This window comes from Schistocerca americana, chromosome 6 (genome assembly GCF_021461395.2).
Source record: "Schistocerca americana isolate TAMUIC-IGC-003095 chromosome 6, iqSchAmer2.1, whole genome shotgun sequence".
Taxonomy (NCBI): domain Eukaryota; kingdom Metazoa; phylum Arthropoda; class Insecta; order Orthoptera; family Acrididae; genus Schistocerca; species Schistocerca americana.
The window spans coordinates 362,697,359-362,718,019 of NC_060124.1; the positions used below are offsets into that span (position 1 = coordinate 362,697,359).

Here is a 20,661-nt window from a genome sequence, read left to right on the forward strand (position 1 = left end):
CCGGCAGCTTTGGCCACCATTTTGCGGAGATTTTGAGCTCCTCCCACTCCTTCCTTCCTTCATCGGAAACAAGTGGAGGAGGTTTGGGTGATAGCCCTCTCTTCTCAGAATAGTGAGGGAGCTAGATCATGCTCTCAAATCATCCCAATCCTCCGCCCCAAGGCCAGATGCTGTTCACATTCAGATGTTGCAGCACCTTTCTTTTGCGGGCAAGCACTTTTCTGGTTAATATGTACAATCGCATCTGGACAGAGGGCATGTTTCCCAAACGCTGGCATGAAGCCACTGTCGTACCCATATCTAAGCTCAATGTGGACAAACACCTTCCATCTAGCTACTGCCCCATTTCTGTCACCAGCTGTGTTTGCAAGGTGATGGAACATATGATTCGTGCTCAAGTGGCATAGTGGCTCAAGTCTTTCAAATCTCTGCAGTTCTGCAGTTGACCATCTCGTCACTTTGTCCACCCATGTCATGAATGATTTTCTGTGGATATCCCAGACTGTGGCCATGTTGTTCAATTTGGAGAAAGCCTATGACTCCTGCTGGAGGACTGGTATCCTCCATACTCTCTACACGTGGGGCCTCTGTGACTGCCTGCCCCATTTCCTTCAGGAATTAATAAAAGGTTGAGTTTTCAAGGTACGTGTGGGTTCTGCCTTGTCGGACACCTTTATCCCGGAAAGCAGTGTGCCTCAGGCTTCTGTCCTGAGGACAGTGTCGTCCTCTTTGCTGTCGCCATAAACCCTATAATGGCCTGTCTCCCACCAGGCATATCCAGCTCCCGTTTCATTGACGATTTTGCCATCTATTGCAATTCTCCACGGACCTGTCTCATGGAGCGGTGTCTTCAGTGATGTCTTGATTGTCTTTACTCGTGGAGCATCGACAATGGCTTTCGTGTTTCCACTGACAAAACCATTTGTATGAATTTCTGGTGGCACATTTGGTTTCTTCCACCGTCTTTACATCTTTGGCCTGTTGCCCTTCCGTGCCTTTGTCATTTGCACCAGGTATCGGCTTCCAGACCACTGCTCAGTATTTACAGCAGAGCTCTTCACCCAGATCCGGCCACGCTGTATATCCGGTGACACAGGCTTTTCAATTGCGTCATCTACTCAGACACACTCAGTGCCTTGAAAGCCTCTGTGTGCTGCACACCATCCATCCCTTAGTGCAGTGGGCCCAGGAAAGCTGTCACTTGCTCACCTTTGGTGGAGACACTGTTATGTTTAAGTGGGTTCCTGGTCACAACAGTCTGACAGGAAACGAGGTCGCTGCTGCTGCTGCCAAGGCTGCAGTTCTTGTACCTCAGCCTGCTAGTTCTTACGCTCCCTCACTTCATCTCTGTGTTGCCATCTGTCAGGTGGTGGTGTCACATTGGTCCTGCCTTCATGGGAAAAAGCTCCGGGTTATTAAGCCTATCCCAGCAGCTTGGACGACTTCCTCTTGGCCCTCATGCCACGAGGAGATCATTTTAACTATGTTGCGTATTGGGCACTGTCTTTGTAGCCATCACCATTTGTTAAGTGGCACTCCCCCACCACTTTGTGCCAAATTTTTACTGTCCACTATTTCCTGACGAAATGCTCTTTTTTTTACCCGCTTAAGTTCCCGTTTGTGTTTGCCATGAGAGTTATCAGCTGTTTTAGCGAACGATGCACTGGCTGTTGACCGCTTTTTACGTTTTATCCTTTGTAGCAAAGGCCACTTAATTTTTAATTCTGGAATTAAAAATTAAGTGGCCTTTGCTCCTTTTCTTTATGGCATATTTTATAGACCTTTCTCCGTGTCCCTGTTCTCAGATGTCTTCTCTTCCATCAATTGAGTTTGACGTGTAGTCGTTTTTAACTCCTCTCTTTGTCTTCATGTTCTACAGTTTTGACATGGGTGCACATGACCCTAGTTGTTTTGCGTCCTAAAAAAAAGGGGGGGGGAAGAAGAACAGCACAACAGAGCTTATACTTCAATAGACGCTTAGTTCGATTAGAAGACGCTTGTGAGGGACTTCATTATAGATGACTGCATTATCTCCAAAAAGCCTGATTTTACTGTTAATACCCATTTGACTATAAGTGTACTGAGTCAAATGCATTTTGGAGATCAGGAAATACAGCATCTATCTAATTGCCGTGATCCAAAGCTTTCAGTATGTTGTGAGAAAAATGTGAGTTGGGTTTCACATGATTGATGTTTTTGAAATCTATGCTGGTTGGAACTGAGGAGGTCATTCTGTTCAAGATACCTCATTATGTTTGAGCTCAGAAAATGTTCTAAGATTCTACAACAAATCTATGTCAAGGATATTAGATGGTAGTTTTGTAGATGAATTCTAGCTTCTTGTAGTCGGGCATGACATGTGCCTTTTTCCAAGAACTGGGCAGGGCTACTCTAGATTATAGTTAGAAAAGAGGCCAACTCAGCTGCAAATTCAGTATCGAACCTGACAGGGATACCATCAGACCCTGGAGCTCTGTTCAGTTTTGATTTCAGCTATTTCTCAACACCACTGATGCTAATACGTATTTATTTCATCATCCTTTTTTTTCAGTTCCTCTGTCATTCACTGGGAACTAGACACTTAACTTCGGTGCCTTTACATAGAACTGGATTTCCTTTCGGTTCTGTGAAAGATCAGTTTGCAATATCCTGCTACCATAGTCGCTGAAGGCAACACACATTGCTCTCTTGACAGCCAAAGGCATTTCATTCGCCATCTATCTACAGCCCTACGCTTTATTTTATACCTATTATGCAGTAATCTCTGCTTCTTTAGAAGTTTCTGTGCAGTGACAGTATACTATGGAAGTTCCCTCCACTGTGAACTGTTCCACTGGGTGCATATCTATGTAGTGCATGGACAACTATTGTTTTAAACTTCAGCCATAGTTCCTTTAATGCTCCTGCCCTGTGCTGAAAGTTTCAAGTTCCTCATTGAGATATGAGACTATTGATTTTTTTTATCTAGTTGTTTGAATGTATAATGGAAACTCCAGGTAGGAATATCAACAATGTAGGAAAATGTGGATTGCTTCTTACTGTAAAGAAGACACATCAAGTTGCAGACAGGCACAAGTGTCTTTTTGCCGTGCCTGTCTGCAACTCGACGTGTCTTCTTTATTGAATGCATAGTTCCTTCTGCTTGTAGTTGTCGTTTTTACTTTAGTAATCATTGTTATCACAACTGCATCATAGTCACTGATACCAGTTTCAGTGTGGACATTCTCAAAGAGGTCATGTCTATTTGTTGCTTATTACATCCAATATATTTCCATCATGAGTGGAGTTCTTAACAATCTGTTCTAGACAGTTAGTGAAGTTTCACAGGATGTCTTACCACACCCACTACTAACAAAACTGTAATTGTCCCAATTTAATTGTTGCATGATTAAAGTCTCCACTTATGATTACAGCATGCTTAGGGAACTTACGTACCAGAGACTGAGGTTTTCTCAGTAGTTTTTGGTTAGATCAGGAGATGACTCAGGTTTGCGACAGAAGGATCCAATTATCATTTTAATCCCATACTGAGCCGGTACTGAGTCTTGGCCAATCGATCTCACATGAAGTTTCAGTTTCGTTGGTGGGTTTGGGTTTCTTGTGTACTGTAACTATCACACCACCTCAATTTCCCATTTGCCTATCCTTTCAATATACACTTTAAAAAAATCACACTGCTATCAATTTCAGGATTCAGCCAGCTTTGTACTTCGTATTACATGAGCTTCGCTGCTTGTCAAGAGCATTTCAAACTCTTGCACTTTGTTGCAAATGCTTTGGCAGTTTACTAGGATTTTAATACTCTCACCTGTGTGAGGCATTTTTTTGGATCTTATACTGATACTTCTGGGTTTCCTACAGCTATAGTTATGTGGATTCGGTGGAGAGTCACTTAATCAAAACAATCCTCGTGTGCACTCCACACACAGTCAGCTATCGATGAGTAGCAACCTCTGATATTTAGTGCACACCTGACCGATTTAGGGGTACCCTACAGTTCTCAACCCTATGGCACAAGTCCATGTTGCAGCCTAGCTTATTGCAGAACTTTTTTGAAGTCTCCGGTTCAATCCTTCCACTCGACTCTGAATAAAAGGGCCACAATCAGTTCTGGGAACAGTGCTGCAAATTGTGGGCTTCGTTGAAACTCAGCGCCCAAGGCTGGTCTTACTAACCTACTCTACCACTTGCTGGAATGACCCATGAATGACCACGGAACCCAAATGACAGGCACCATTTGTTCCAACGTGTACCATGATCTGCAGTTGGTTGCACCCTGTTCCCTTGAGGTCTGCTGGAGTAGCCTCTTCAGCAGGTTTAATGAGGCTCCCTGCCATATGCACTGGGTGCACTTGATGACCTTTCCTGTCCCTTGCTGCATAAGGGGTATCTTATGTTACATTTGAACTGCCAATGATTAATAGACCGTACCCTTTTGCGTTTGCCACATCCTGACACTGGACAAAACAGGTTTACCCAAAACAGGTGAAGTGAGTCCTACCAGCCCAGTTGCAGTTTCAGCGAAAGACAGCACCTCAGAGTTGTTGGTTAGGGAGATCGGTACAATGCCCTGAGTCCTCCCTGGTCTCTGTGCACCCTGTACAGGATGTCTAGGTCTACCATTGACGTACCACTTGCAGTCAAGTGGACAAGTAATGGCCTATACATTCTGCAAAGGAGACAGGATCCACGTAAGAGGATAGTACTTAAGATGCTTCTGGTACAGGTATCACAGTTATACGACTCTCGGGAGCTCTTCCAACACGCTGATTCGCAGAAGCTGCCAACCATTTGACAGTAGTCAGAGTGGTTTCCAATTGCTTATGAACGTCACCCAACTCATTCTCTGTTTGGGAACAGCATTCACAGTGGGGCTGCATTTTGGATGGTGCAATGTATCATAATGCAGTGAACAAATAACTTCAAATTAAGCTTACTGATTATCTTTCAATCTGTTTAGCTAAAAAGCTGCTAATTCTCTCTAAGAATTGAAGGAAATGCACATAACGAGATTTCTATTAACACGCACAGAAACCTTTGGTAAAAGGTACTAGTTTCCTAAAACCTTTTGAGGTTAATTGTAGTTGTTGGCAAACTCAAAAACAAAGTTAATTTACAATAAATGCAGATAATATATAGGGCTAATCCTCTTTAAGGGAAATCTGTGCATAACACAACATGTTAGCTAGAAAATCTGCTACAGTAACTAAGTCACGAACACCAATTTGTTGCAAATTGGTTGTAGGTTATGCAAAGAATAATGGTAGTTTCCAAAAATTCTCAAAAACACAAGTTTCTTTGCATTGATACACAATGAAGTTCTAGGGTGATGAGTTCTTTGGCAGAATTGTGGACCACAAACACTGATTTGGTACAAAATAAATCATGTATCCAAAATATTCATAAGTCTAAGCCTACAATTAACAATAACAGCATGAGTTTATCACGGCACTTGTGAATGTTTGAAATTTCACGATACAAATGGGACTGATACAAATAGTGGAAAATCATGCAGAAACTACGTGAATAGTAAAATAAGCGAATCTAGAACTTTAAACTGGCACACGGTATTGTACATGTGGTCTCACACAATGGAAAATTCTTAAGTCGGCTTTTATACGTAAATACACATGCATATGGAATGGATTTTTCACGTGGCTGATTCTGTGCACATTTCTACACTGGCGTGCTGTAGAACACTGCAGCGTGAGTTTATCTCGATCAAAATCGCTAAAATGTGCAACACAGAAGCTTGTCTGCTGCCTGTTGCAGCTAACAGTACAGTAGCCAATGGTAATTATTGAGTCTAATGATTTCTTTTGGCAGAAGTTATGAATGTTATCGAAATAGAGTGTGTCAGAATAACATTTACTGATTTGCTTATTTTGAATTTTAAGGATTGTTACTGATTTTCTTATTTATTTGGGGAATGGAAAAAACTAGATATGCTGACACACTGACTTGAAATTTAGCCCAAAGCCTAGATTAGGGTGAAATTTGAAATTTTGCTTGTGAGTTCTCAAAGCCACCTAATTGCACCGCAAAATACAATTGCCATAATAGATAGATGTGTAGTGTAGCCCGAGTTATGTGTTCATCATTGCTATAACTTACTTGTTTGTTTTATTTCTGATTTTTCTGAAAAAATGCCATGATGTGTTTGGATTCTAACCCAAGAGAACAAAATAACTTAATGTACAAAACATAGAAAATTATGAACAAGCATTCTGATTCGCCACAGACAACCAACTTAGGATTCTTCGTATTCAGTTCCCATAGTTTCACGATACAGTGAGTGAACTGTATCATCTCCTTTGTAGACTCATAGTATTTTCATGGTATCAACCAATGAACCAAAGTATTGCATATGGTTGAGCAGATGTGATCATTCCATTTCATATCTCTACAAGTTGTCTGACTCATGTATTCGCATTTGCATTGGTGGCTTTATTCTAATTGTGACTCATTTAAATGTTGCAATCATAGGATACTGAATTTTTCTGAAGCACACTGTGTAATTTTTCTCAACATTTAAAATGTATCACTTTGAAATCTTATCAAAATCTGAAGAAACATGTGTGGAGCTCTTTTCAAACAGTATTTATTATAGATAACTGAAGCACCTATTTAAAGTTCACATAGTTATTAATATCATCTGCCAGATCTCTAATACATGAAATTAACAGCAAGGTTCCCAACACAGTTCTCAGGGGCACACTTGTAATTACTTGTACATTGTTGATCACTCTTCATTCAAGATAAGATGCTACTTCCTCCTTACACCAAGAAATCCTCAATCCAGATCCAAATTACGATGAATACCCCATATTATCATTAATAAGCATAATATTCATTAATAAGCATTAGTGTGGCACTGAGACAAACATTCTCATAAACCAAGTAATACTGCATCCGCCTGATTGTGTTAACCCATGGCTTTCAGGATGTCTCTCACAGGGCCTCTGTTGTTCATTGCCGGCTCTGCATTGGCCGTGGTTGGGCGCCCCACGGCTATATCCTGCGCCATGGAGACCCACCTCAGTGTCGGTGCACCGCCCAATTGACAGTGTCCCATATTCTGTTGCGCAGTCCTACTTTGGCTGCCCTGCAATGAAATCTTCATTTACCAGACTCGTTACCATTAATTTTAGCAGACAACACCTCGTTGGCTGATTTAGTTTTACATTTTATATGTTGAGGGTGGGTTTTATCATTCTATGTAAGTTTTAGCGCATGTCTTTTGTCCCTCTGTGTCCTCCCCCCTAGTGCTTTTAGGCTGGAGGTTTTAATGTGTTGCAGAGTGGCTGGCTTACCCTTTTTATTCCCGTGATCAGCCAGCCGTGGTCTTCTGCTCTCTTGTTTTAGTTCCTTCTACCTGTTTCTTGCGTCTCTGTGGTTTTCTTGTCCTACTTTGTCCATTGTAGTGTTTGTAGCCCTTTGTCGTTCTTGAGGTATGTCCTTTCTCTCAGCTTTGTGTCGTAAGTCTCGTTTGTCTTAGTCTCCCTTTTGTGGAATTGTTTTAATAGGAACAAGGAACCGATGACCTAGAAGTTTGCCCCCCCCCCCCCTTTCCCCCCTGCGGGTTCGGGGGTTAGAATAGGCCCGCGGTATTCCTGCCTGTCGTAAGAGGCGACTAAAAGGAGTCCGTCCCCCTCACGGGGGTAGTTAGCGCCTGCGTCCGGAGACGGACGGTTCCACGACCTATCATCGTGGTCCTTTTGGTTTTTCACTTCTCGTTTCTTCCTTCCTTTTGTTGGTTCCTTTCTTTGCTCTTCTCCACCTCACTGTCTTCCTTCCTCTTTCCCTTGCTTTCTCCTTGCCTTCTCATTGCCTTTTTCTCCTTGCCTTCTCATTGCCTTTTTCTCCTTGCCTTCTCATTGCCTTTTTCTCCTTGCCTTCTCATTGCCTTCTTCTCCTTGCCTTCTCATTGCCTTCTTCTCCTTGCCTTCTCATTGCCTTCTTCTCCTTGCCTTCTCTGGTCTCCGCCTCAGCGTTTGAGACAGTCTGTCCTCTTTCTCCCTCTCTCTCTTCTTTTTCCTCTTCTTCCTTCCTCCCTGTGCGTGCCTGAAGGCCGACCCACGCGTTCGCACGCATAGCCGGTGACGGGGTAACGCGTAAGTCCCCACCCTGGGTAGACACGTAAGGCACGCGCGTACCCCCTGGTAAAGGCCAGGCCCGGGGAGGGGTGATTGCCTGAGCTGATACCTTCTGACCATGCCGATTGGTCCCTCCGTCTGTTTCTCGGGAGGTGTGACCTGAGGTGTAAACATTCACCTAAGGCGGGAGTGCCCTCTGAGAGGGTCCCCACAAGGAAGGAGCACGCCATCGGAGACGCTGGCAATCATGGGGGATTCCTCCGCAATGGATTCTATTCCATCTCTTTCGACTTCGACCCAAAAACGGAAACGTGACCAGCCAACAGTGACAAAAGTACTACCGCCTGCCCCACAGTTCCTCGTAGTTTCTCGATCTGAGGACGGAAAGGATTTTTCCTCTGTCAACCCTTTCGTTATTCAGAAGGGCGTAGATGCCATAGCCGGATCTGTCAAATCTTGTACCAGGTTGCGTAACGGCACCTTATTACTAGAAACTGAGAGTGCCTTTCAGGCACAAAAACTGCTTCGGGCCACCCTCCTGTACACGTTCCCTGTCCGGGTGGAGGCCCACCGAACTTTGAATTCGTCTCGTGGTGTAGTCTATACTAGCTCCCTCGACGGATTGACTGACGAGGAGCTTCAATCATTCCTCGCTGAGCAGGGCGTGACGGCTGTCCATAGGGTCATGAAAAAGGTCAACAGTGACCTTGTACCGACCCGGACAATTTTCTTGACCTTCGATAGTGTTAAGCTGCCATCGCGCATCAAGGCGGGCTACGAGGTTATTTCTGTTCGCCCCTATGTCCTGACACCTACGCGCTGCTACCAGTGTCAGCGTTTCAATCACACTCGACAGTCTTGTTCCAATGCGGCTAAATGTGTCACTTGTGGCAGGGATGCCCATGAGGGTGACTGTCCACCTCCGTCTCCTCGTTGTGTGAACTGTCAGGGTGACCATGCCGCATCCTCCCGCGACTGTCCTGTCTATAAGGTAGAACGCTGTATCCAGGAAATTCGGGTCAAAGAGAAAGTGTCCACCTCGGCTGCTCGCAAGCTATTGGCTAGTAGGAAGCCCACGCTGCTCCCAGCGGGGAAATACAGTACTGTCCTCGCCTCTCCTCGGACTACCCGGGAGGTAGCAACCCAGACATGCGATCTGACCTTCAGCACCACGGTCGTCCGTTCGGCCAGTGCTAAGAACGCGCGGTCGACGTCTCCTCTTCCTCCCATCACCCCACAGACACGAGCACCTTCCTCAGCTTCTGCTAAGACGAAGACACCGAAGTCAGATGCACGGGCCTTCAAGAAGGAACCATCCCGTGCAGACTTCCTCCGTACCTCGACCTCCCAGCCTTCGACCGGTACTTCCACTACACGTCCTTCCAAAAAGGCGCATAGGAAGCACAGTTCTCCTTCCCCGCCACGGCGCATTTCTTCTCTTGCGCCACCCAGCGGCTGCCGCCCCAGGCCGTCATCCGTTTCGCCTGGCCGCACCGCTGGTCGCCGTACATCTGGCCGTTCACTGGCGGAGGAAGCTCCCCCTCCCGGCCATCCTCCCGAGATGGCCGATGACCCTATAGACCCAATGGACGATGACTGTCCGCCTACTGATAGCGGCGGCAGTGCTCGCTCGAAGCCAGGCCCTAAGCGGCCTTCGAGGTGACCACTTCTCCATCTTCCTTTTCTTACGATGGCACTTATTCACTGGAATATTCGCTCCAACCGAGAGGACTTGAAGTTGCTGCTCCGCTTGCACCGTCCGCTTGTCGTAGCCCTCCAGGAAACGAAGCTACGCCCATGCGATCAAATTGCCTTGGCACACTACACCTCTGTGCGTTTTGACCTACCCCCTGTGGTAGGTATCCCAGCTCATGGAGGGGTTATGTTGCTGGTCCGGGATGATATTTACTACGATCCCATCACGTTGCACACCGGCCTGCAGGCAGTTGCCATCCGCATTACTCTCCCCACTTTTACGTTTTCCTTTTGTACCGTTTACACTCCATCGTCATCTGCCGTTACCAGGGCAGACGTGATGCAACTTATTGCTCAGCTACCTGCACCATTTTTGTTAACTGGAGACTTCAATGCCCACCATCCCCTTTGGGGCTCTCCAGCATCCTGCCCGAGGGGCTCCTTGTTAGCAGACCTTTTCAACCAGCTCGATCTTGTCTGCCTCAATACTGGCGCCCCTACTTTTCTTTCGGACACATCTCACACCTATTCCCATTTAGACCTCTCTATATGTACTCCCCAACTTGCACGCCGGTTTGAGTGGTATGCACTTTCTGATACATATTCGAGCGACCACTTCCCATGTGTTATCCATCTCCTGCAGCATACCCCCTCTCCGTGCTTCTCTAATTGGACCATCTCCAAGGCAGACTGGGGGCTCTTCTCTTCCAGGGCAACCTTTCAGGATCAAACCTTTACAAGCTGCGATCGTCAGGTCGCACACCTCACGGAAGTCATTCTCGCTGCTGCTGAATATTCCATCCCTCACCCTCCTTCTTCTCCACGTCGCGTACCGGTCCCCTGGTGGACCGCAGCATGTAGAGACGCTTTACGTGCTCGTCGACGTGCTTTACACACTTTTAAACGCCACCCTACAGTGGCGAATTGCATCAATTATAAACGATTACGTGCTCAGTGTCGTCGTATTATCAAAGAAAGCAAGAAAGCCAGCTGGGCTGCTTTCACAAGCACCTTCAACAGTTTTACTCCTTCTTCTGTTGTCTGGGGTAGCCTGCGCCGGCTATCTGGCACTAAGGTCCACTCACCAGTTTCTGGCTTGAAGGTCGCGAATGACGTCCTTGTGGCCCCTGAGGCTGTCTCCAATGCCTTCGGCCGCTTTTTCGCAGAGGTTTCGAGCTCCGCTCATTACCACCCTGCCTTCCTCCCCCGCAAACAGGCAGAGGAGGCTAGGCCACCTAACTTCCGCTCCTCGAATTGTGAAAGTTATAATGCCCCATTCACCATGCGGGAACTCGAAAACGCACTTGGCCGATCACGGTCCTCTGCTCCAGGGCCAGATTCTATTCATATTCAGATGCTGAAGAACCTTTCTCCTGCGGGTAAAGGTTTTCTTCTTCGTACATACAATCGCATCTGGATTGAGGGACATGTTCCCGCATGCTGGCGCGAGTCTATTGTTGTCCCGATTCCTAAGCCGGGGAAGGACAAGCACTTGCCTTCCAGTTATCGACCTATCTCGCTTACCAGCTGTGTCTGTAAAGTGATGGAGCGAATGGTTAACTCTCGATTGGTTTGGCTGCTCGAGTCTCGACGCCTACTTACCAATGTACAATGTGGATTTCGTAGGCGCCGCTCTGCTGTTGACCGTCTGGTTACCTTGTTGACCTTCATTATGAATAACTTCTTGCGGAAGCGCCCGACCGCGGCTGTGTTCTTTGATTTGGAGAAGGCTTACGACACCTGTTGGAAGGCGGGCATTCTCCGCACCATGCATACATGGGGCCTTCGCGGTCGCCTCCCTCTTTTTATTCGTTCCTTTTTAATGGATCGACAGTTCAGGGTACGTGTGGGTTCTGTCCTGTCCGACACCTTTCGCCAGGAGAATGGGGTGCCACAGGGCTCAGTTTTGAGCGTCGCTCTCTTCGCCATTGCGATCAATCCAATAATGGATTGCCTCCCAGCTGATGTATCAGGCTCCCTTTTCGTGGACGATTTTACCATCTATTGCAGCGCGCAGTGTACACGTGTCCTGGAGCGCTGTCTTCAGCGTTCTCTTGACCGTCTTTACTCCTGGAGTGTCGCCAATGGCTTCCGTTTTTCTGCCGAGAAGACGGTCTGTATTAACTTCTGGCGATACAAAGAGTTTCTCCCACCGTCCTTACGACTCGGTCCCGTTGCTCTCCCAATCGTGGAGACAACCAAATTTTTAGGCCTTACATTTGACAGGAAACTTAGCTGGTCTCCACATGTGTCATATTTGGCCGCCCGTTGTACCCGTTCTTTAAATGTCCTCCGTGTTCTCAGTGGTCTGTCGTGGGGAGCGGATCTAACCGTCCTACTTCGTCTATATTGGTCGATCGTCCGCTCCAAGCTGGATTATGGGAGCTTCGTATACTCCTCTGCACGGCCATCCATCTTACGCCGCCTCAACTCCATACAACATCGGGGTTTACGACTTGCGATCGGAGCATTTTATACCAGTCCCGTAGAGAGTCTTCATGCTGACGCTGGCGAATTGCCACTCACCTACCGGCGCGATATACTGCTTTGTCGGTATGCCTGTCGGCTACTGTCAATGCCCGACCATCCGTCTTATCGTTCCTTTTTTGACGACTCTCTTGACCGTCAATACGGGTTGTATGTCTCTGCCCTGCTACCCCCTGGAGTTCGCTTTCGTCGCCTCCTTCAACACCTTAATTTTTCACTCCCTGCAACCTTTCGAGTGGGCGAGAGCCGCACGCCACCTTGGCTCCAGGCTCAGGTCCGCGTTCACCTTGACCTCAGCTCGCTCCCAAAAGAGGTCACCCCCGGTTCGGTCTACCACTCCCGTTTTTTGGAACTTCGTTCGAAGTTCATCGACATGACTTTCATTTATACAGATGGCTCTAAGACCAATGACAGGGTCGGGTGTTCCTTTATTGTCGAGGCACAAAGTTTCAAATACCGGCTCCATGGCCATTGTTCGGTCTTCACAGCTGAGCTCTTTGCCCTCTACCAGGCTGTTCTTTACATCTGCCGCCACCGACATTCTGCTTATGTCATCTGCTCAGATTCCCTGAGCGCCATCCAGAGCCTCAGTGATCCGTACCCGGTTCACCCTTTCGTACACCGGATCCAACGCTCTCTTCAGCAGCTGGTGGACGTCGGTTCTCCAGTTAGCTTTATGTGGGTTCCGGGCCATGTCGGTATCCCTGGGAACGAAGCTGCAGATGCCGCGGCCAAGGCTGCGGTCCTCCAGCCTTGGACAGCTTCTTGTTGCGTCCCTTCGTCCGATTTTAGCAGGGTGATTTGTCGGCGCATCTTATCTCTGTGGCATGCCGATTGGGCTGCACTTACCGACAACAAGCTTCGGGCCTTAAAACCTCTTCCTGTGGCTTGGACGTCCTCCTCACGCCCTTCTCGGCGGGAGGAGGTCGTTTTAGCCCGGTTAAGAATTGGACACTGCCGGTTCAGCCATCGCCATCTGCTGACGGCTGCGCCGGCGCCGTTCTGCCCATGTGGGCACTTGCTGACGGTTAGACACATTTTAATGTCCTGTCCAGATCTTAACACACTGTGCCTCGATCTTAACGTGCCAAATACTTTCGATGCCATTTTAGCGGATGACCCACGAGCAGCTGCTCGTGTTCTTCGTTTTATCAATTTGACAAACCTCGCTAAGGACATTTGATGATGCTGTTTTTTAATCCTATGCCTGTCAGTCTGTCTTTTACAGTGTTTTCCCTTTTAGTTGTTGTGGTCAACTTGTGCCTCGCGGTGCATTCTTAGAGTAGTCAGGGCGCTAATGACCATTGAAGTTGTGCGCCCTTAAAAAAAACAATTCCCCCCCCCCCCCCCCCCTTTAAACCAACCAACCACACTGGTGGTTTGTGATGGACAATAACTCTGAGACTGTAAATATAAATCTGTGTGGGCTTATGGTAAACTGAATGACCCAGAGAACCATCATTTGTCCATTTAACTAGAAAATCCGATAGTTAATATTCTTATGAAGTTGTGATGGCACAAAAACTCCCATCAGTTTATACTGTCCATGGGGCCAGAACAGTTGATTTAATTACTGCTAATTCCAGGGCTGTTTCCTCGGAATCCTCCATATAAAGATAGGACACCAAGTGAGAGAGTGTTTCCCATGGTGATACTAACAGTCTGTTATTAAACATAAAATATGTTGTGGAAAGACCCTGTCAGAATGAGGCTGTGATATCTTCATGAAATTTATTGCAGTTGGTGCCAGGGAGTCTACGATTAGGGTCCTTGTGAAAAGACAGACCACATCAGAGCCAAGCCATTTTAATTTGTTTTGATTAAGTGCACCAAGCCTCTTGATAGTCTGCCAAGTTGCAATAGTCTGCCAAGCAGTGAATGTGGTGTGAACATTTCCTCCACAAATGGTGTTAATAAAGATGCAGGATGTTAAGCTAAATCATATTTAGCTACGCAAACATTGCTTACTGTTGATGTAATAGTAGACTCTGATTTTATGAAGGCTGTACAGTTTGAGTGGAACACAAGAACACAACTATGTGTTCTTAGCCTTTAGATGAAAGCTTGAGGTGGTAGTCATACAGGAACAATGATATACAATTTGAAAATTGAATTACAGCACTACTGGAATGGAGCTGCAACAGCTATTATCACCATGTAGCTGAGTTCCGTCAACTATCCACAGCACATTCTATGATAGCCACTGCATTGCAGGAAACAAATTTCCCTGAAGATTATCACCTTATCATCAGAAAATACAACACACCACAGGAACTGTTTAAATATAGGCAGAGGTTTTGGAAGAGTCTATACACTACTAGATTCGGATGTATTTAGTTAACAAGCTCCCCTAAATATAAACATAAAAGCAGTTGCATTATGGATACCAATACCTTCCATAGTAACAATTTACAACATTTACCTCTCACCAGACTGAAAGCAATCCAACAAGACACCAAGAGTCTTGAAAATAACCTACCACTACCAATCTTACTATTAGGAGACTATAATGCTCAGGAACACTTGTGGGGCTGCACATAACTCCAACAGAGGCAGATTAATGGAGCAGCTCATTACTGACATCGATTTGCACCTCCTCAACACCAGAGAATCACCTCACCCCCCACGGGGGCTCATCGCTCGTTGGTGAATTCATACTTGGCTACCTTGGAGCCCCAGCCATTGCCGCAACTCATCTCTTTCTGTGCAGCATGTCTATCCTCCTGCGATTCTTTTGTCTCTCCTGTGGGGAACATGTCTTGGATATTTTCAGGAATGCATTTCTGAAGGTTCGGGAGTCTGGCATTGGAACAGTCCCTCGTCTGTTTTTCCGTACTTTCTTCATTCTACATCTCCTCCCCTTCCTCCCCTTTGGCATTTGGGATCTCTCTTTGTTCCTTCTGCCTTCCTGTGCACTCCTGAAAGCCGACACTTGCATTTGATGAATAACAGGTGACTGGGTAACGCGTAATTTTGTTGCAGCCCTGGGTTGACAGGTATGGTTCTCATGTAACCTCTGGTATAGGCCAGGCCCAGGGAGGCATGATTGCTTGAGCTGATACCTTTCCAGATGCCGACTGGTCCCTCTGTCTGGAATTCACGAGGTGTGACCTGAGGTGTGGACAATTGCCGTAGATGGGTGAACCCCCCAGAGGGCACCCAACTTGGAAGGAGCATGCCATCGGAGACACTGGCAATCGTGGGGGATTTTTCACAATGAGCCAGTCACATTTATCTCAAACCTCCAATCGGTATTATGCCATCAAGCTTCAGGTGCCTGGAATACAGAATGCCTCACTCTGACTTCAGCAAATGAACTACAGGTGATGAAACCCACTACGAATCGGTGAAAGTCCTCCATGGAGGCCTCTTGCAAGGACTCTATTGTCCTTTGCTGGCTCCGCATTGGCCATGACTCATGTTCATCTCCTCTGTCGCAAGGACCCACTCCCTGTCATTGTAGTTCCTGTTTGACAGTGGTCCACACTTTGCTGGACTGTCCCAGCCCAGCTGCCCTGTGGTGGACTCTTAATCTCAATGACTCACTGCCCCTACTGTTTAGAAATGGTGCCTTAATGGTTGACTTAGTTTTACATTTTATTCATGAAGGTCACTTTTACCAGTCTGCTGCCTAGATGGGACACCTTACCTCCTTTCTTCCTCTGTCTCCCTTTCTTCTTTTTGTCCTTTATCTTGCCTTCATACCTTTCGTAGACCTTGGGATTTTCTTCCCCTGGGTTTTACATGGTAGGTTACCTCTGTTGTACAGTCATGTAAACCTTACTGTTCTAGGAAAAAGGGACTGATGACCTAGTAGTTTGGTCCCTTTAATCATCCAACGTGCCAGCCAACCAACCGACCAGTCTTCTGCATATTTAGATTGAACAGTGACCACCTAGTGTGCTTGGACTCTGCAGTTAGACTGCTGACACGTAATTGCAGTGATCAGTGTAAAGGTTGACAGCATCTGGTTCCTTCACATCCTTTACACACTCAGTGGGTGGGGTTTCTGGAGCCACCTGTTGATCTTGATAAAGAGCTTCCTACACTTTCGTATTGGGGGGAGTCTCAGCAAATGCATTATGCGAGTGAATGGAGTATCCAGGGATCAGTCCTGTGTGTCACATTCTTCACCACTACAATAAATGGTGTGGGCACCAAAGTCTCATAATCATTTTATATAGATGATTTCTTCCTCCATTAAAATGCCACATCCTCATGCTGCCAAATGCCAGCAGCAGGGAGCCACCCGGAAAGGGCAAGAATGGTTTAGAAACATGGTTGTTATTTCTCTTTATGTGAAAATTAGAGTTAACAACAATATCAGTAAGGTTCAGCATTTTTTTTTTGTCACATCAAGGCCTTTGATTGTGACAGTCATGGAAGAACTGCAAGGGAAACTGAATCAATACGGCATTAAAGACCCTTATTTGTGTGGAGTCTTTCCTTACCACAGAAAACAGAGGGTCTGATTAACAACTGATACAAAAGGAATAAGATTAAATTTGGAATGGGAAAAGATTAAATATGGTGTGCCGCAAGGTTTGGTGCATAGTTCACTCACATTTTTTGTCTTCATTAACGATTTTACTGGTAGGACTCTTCAGAAAACTGTAATGTCTAGTAGTGACACAAGAATACTGAAAAAGGACCCAAACGCAGCCACGCTGGACACAGACGGTAGGATAATGGGACAAGCTTCCAACTGGTTCATAGCCAACAAGTTAATCCTTAATCACACAAAAACAAATATTATGTAATCCCAGACAAATCAAAATGGCTTAAAAGTATCAGAAGTAGAGATCAATAGGTGTTGGCCTACAATGGATGAGGCTCCATATGTTCATGTTCTTAGGCATCCAGATGGATGACAAACTAAGGTGGGTTCCAAATGGAGTTATACGCCCAGGTGCAAAAGTCTGTAACAGTTTGGTGTTGGACATCCAGTAGGCAGCTGAAAATCCTCAAATATTAAAAAAAAGTTATCTAAACTCAGGTAAATGCTTTGTTTCAAGTGTTATATATGTATATGAATCCGGTAATTAGCATGGTTAATCAGTGTGAGTGGATTAGTGCTAGTCACTAATTTATTGTTAGTCTAACTTATACAGAAGTAACCAGTGGTGGCTGATTGTTCCTGCTAATGTGTAACATGATAGTTCCACATCCGTAAAGGATCTATTTCATGAGAGTATTTCCGGAAAATGTAGGAATGAATGAATGAATGAAAGAATGAGTGAGTGAGTGAGTGAATGAGTGTTTAGAAATGTTTTTGATACCTGAATATTTAGTACTTTTTATAGTATTTGATTCATATTGTGTATATACTTACACATGAAAGACTGTGATATGTCCAAAATTACTTTAGGATTGTCTCTTCAGCAGGAGCACAGGGAGGCACAGAACAGAGTTGCCACATTGCGCACGAAAGACAAGCATAATCTTTCATTTCATTTAACTTGCTCAAATCAGCAAATTATTCACTTTATAAATATTGAATAAATGTGTTCTGGAAGAGTTACACTATGTTTCGATTGTAGTTTTATCTGTGGTAACAAATTATTAATACGATACAGGGACAGTTTATGAAAGTGATTTTCTCCTGCCATTACAGAATTTTCGACAGGCAGGAACATTTTTCTTATTGAAATCAGGTGAATACATTATATGAATGAAATATTAAGAATGCATCATATTTTCATCTGTGCAAAACCAGAACTTTGTCGGAGATCTCTAATGTGAGATAAGAAGTTAAACATGATGCAAATTATCTGCTCACGCAACTACTAATTGGGCGTCCGTACAGATTCAATTTGAGAAACAAGTTGCTATAGGTTTATAATGAAACTGTTTTAATTTTTCTGATCTGTCAACTTAATTCTAACATAACAAAAAATAAGATTAAGTATGTTTATCACAGTGGGAAAACGCATCTTAAATAGGCCAACCATTATTGTTTTGAAAGCAAAAGTGATCCAAATAATAGGGCCTCTGTTGCAGCATTTATATCCTAAACAGTAATATTTATTTTGTGCAATACAGACTGAATTCCTGAGATGAACTTTCCTTGGAATTAGTTGCTTTGAAGGTCTTCTTATTAAAATTTCAAAACTTACGATTATATAGTTTTGTTATGTAGGTACTTACAGGGGTAAACTTTGCATTCAAAATATTTAGCTGAATCCACCTGTGCTCCATTTCTACAAGGATAGTGAAAAAACTTCACAAATACCATTCTTGTCACTATGACAGTTTTGAGGTGTCACTATCATTGTCACTGTCACTTTTGCCATTATATGAAATTATCGTTTCCTTCACTGATTGTCCAAAAGAGCTTCGGGCTACCACACTCTTTCCATGGTGCTCTTTCTTTCAATCTATAGTGGTGGCATTCCTAACAGCTTCTAATGTGAGTGCTTTGACTGCAGAGAGGATAAATTTATTATCTGGCAACATTAACCTTTAATTTGTTCCCATGTTAACTCAATTGGTTTGAAACGGCAGTGATAATGTGGTAGCCTAACAGCTGTATGCCAATGTTTTTTTTGCCAGTTTTTTCGATTTTGTTGAGTAGGAACTGTGGCTTAAAGAGAGATTTTTTCCATAAGCTCCATCTTCTGAAGGTCATCATTTATGTTGACATTATGATGCTGAAGCCAGTCAGTCATTTCCTCCTTTCATTTGCATAGTAAGTGCCTTGTCAGCAACAATTAAATGGTAAGGAGCATTATCCAGAACAATTGTTGCTGGTTTTTCAATATTTAGTATTAGTGAATCTGCTTTTCTTTGTGATAATCTACTGTGTTCTTTGATTTAAAAAGCAAGAGAATGTTTGGGAGAAAACATTGCAAACTGCCTGCATGAAGAAGAATAGTGTGGCCCCCTGACCCGAAGCTATTGCCACTATTCCTTTAGCTGTGTCATCTGCCCAGCCCTGACAATGTGACCAGAATTGACCCACATTTTGTCAAACCACACCACTTCGTCGATATTTGTGCTACAGATGTCCCTTAAGAATCGGCATCGCCGCACCATCATATACTCCCTGTCCATCAATAATTTATGGCCACAAAAAAGTCCATAGTGAAAGCCTAGGTTGTATGCATCTGTGGACAAGTGTGAACGAATGGCTTGAGAAGGTTCTGATACTTTAGGTGTGACCAGTAACTTTACTGAGTGTTGGATGTTCCTTCCTGCGATAATCGTAAACATGGTGACTTACATCCTGTGCAAACAAATTGATATTGGTAATCGACTTATCCATATTACGTTTTTTCGAGGGGTGTTAACTTTCAATGGTTCCTCAGCTTCCTTTTCTTTGTCAGACACTTCCTTCCTACGTTCAAAACAATGTTTTTGTTAATATTCAGAGCTGCAGCAGTTTTTTCGATTACTTTGTTAACGGAGAGCAGCGGGCCACTATTAAGTTTCTCATTCTCAAAGTAGGTACGTAAGGTGCAAACCATTTCCCTCAACTGCTCTCCCCTGATCAAGAGAATGACATCACTTTTCCACTTACAACTTTCGTTGAACTTACTGCTGACATCATTGAGTACCACACAACAAATATTAGTGACAACAATAATGGTAAAAACAAATAACAATAATGACAAATCAAAGAACAGCCCATACAACCATAAAAACAAACACAAAGAAAGTCGTAGGAGACAATGATCACATAGGACAGCAAACTGACTGCAACTAAAGCACACTACAAGTGAGGAGTTGGTGTTGTGTGCCATGAAGTTTTGACAACTTCATGGGTTTGCTGCAGCTGCAAGTAGGGTGGTATTGGCAGAAAGTCGCCGAGGCCTGCTGCGTGGGCTTCCCCAACTACCACTTCTGTCCTTGCTGTCAATCCTAAAGTAATTTTGGACAGACTATAGGACTGCAACTGAACTGAAGATCAATTGTGATTAGAAAATGCTAGAAAACCATACTGAAGTACTGTGTTAAACATCTCAATGTTAGTCACAGTTTTGGTGTCATGGTAACGTCTCAATGCAAATTTTCTTCATTTGCGTTAGTAAATCTGAATCTCCAGTTGACTGATGTGTTGACTGTTACAGAGTACCATGGGAACTTACGTTAATGGGTTGAAAATGACAAAAGGTTCAACAGTAATACTGAAAGCTGGTGATGACATTCAGTTTGGGTCCAACAGTAAATGGAAGTACACATTTTCATTCCTGTATAATCATCAGAACAGCGAGGTTCTTGACGTGAAAAGGGCAAAATTGGATTCGGATGAGTAAGTAGATGCATCAGTATTTTGATTTCAAATTGTGAAAAATTTACATAACTGTACTATTAATACCCACCAAATGCATTGATGATTATTGTAGTAGATTTACAGCCAGTTGTTTATACTGAATGTGGAAAA

General features: G+C 44.6%; 1 protein-coding gene across 2 annotated transcripts in view; it reads left to right on the top strand.

Annotated features, from left to right (window-relative positions):
- Positions 1-20,661, top strand: part of LOC124619629 (E3 ubiquitin-protein ligase rnf8-like) — a 134,847-nt gene that overhangs the window by 12,366 nt on the left and 101,820 nt on the right. For both annotated transcript variants that reach the window (XM_047146139.1, XM_047146140.1), the window contains exon 3: positions 20,348-20,529. In XM_047146139.1, coding sequence (XP_047002095.1) covers positions 20,348-20,529 — 182 coding nt within the window. The remainder of the gene's footprint in view (positions 1-20,347; positions 20,530-20,661) is intronic.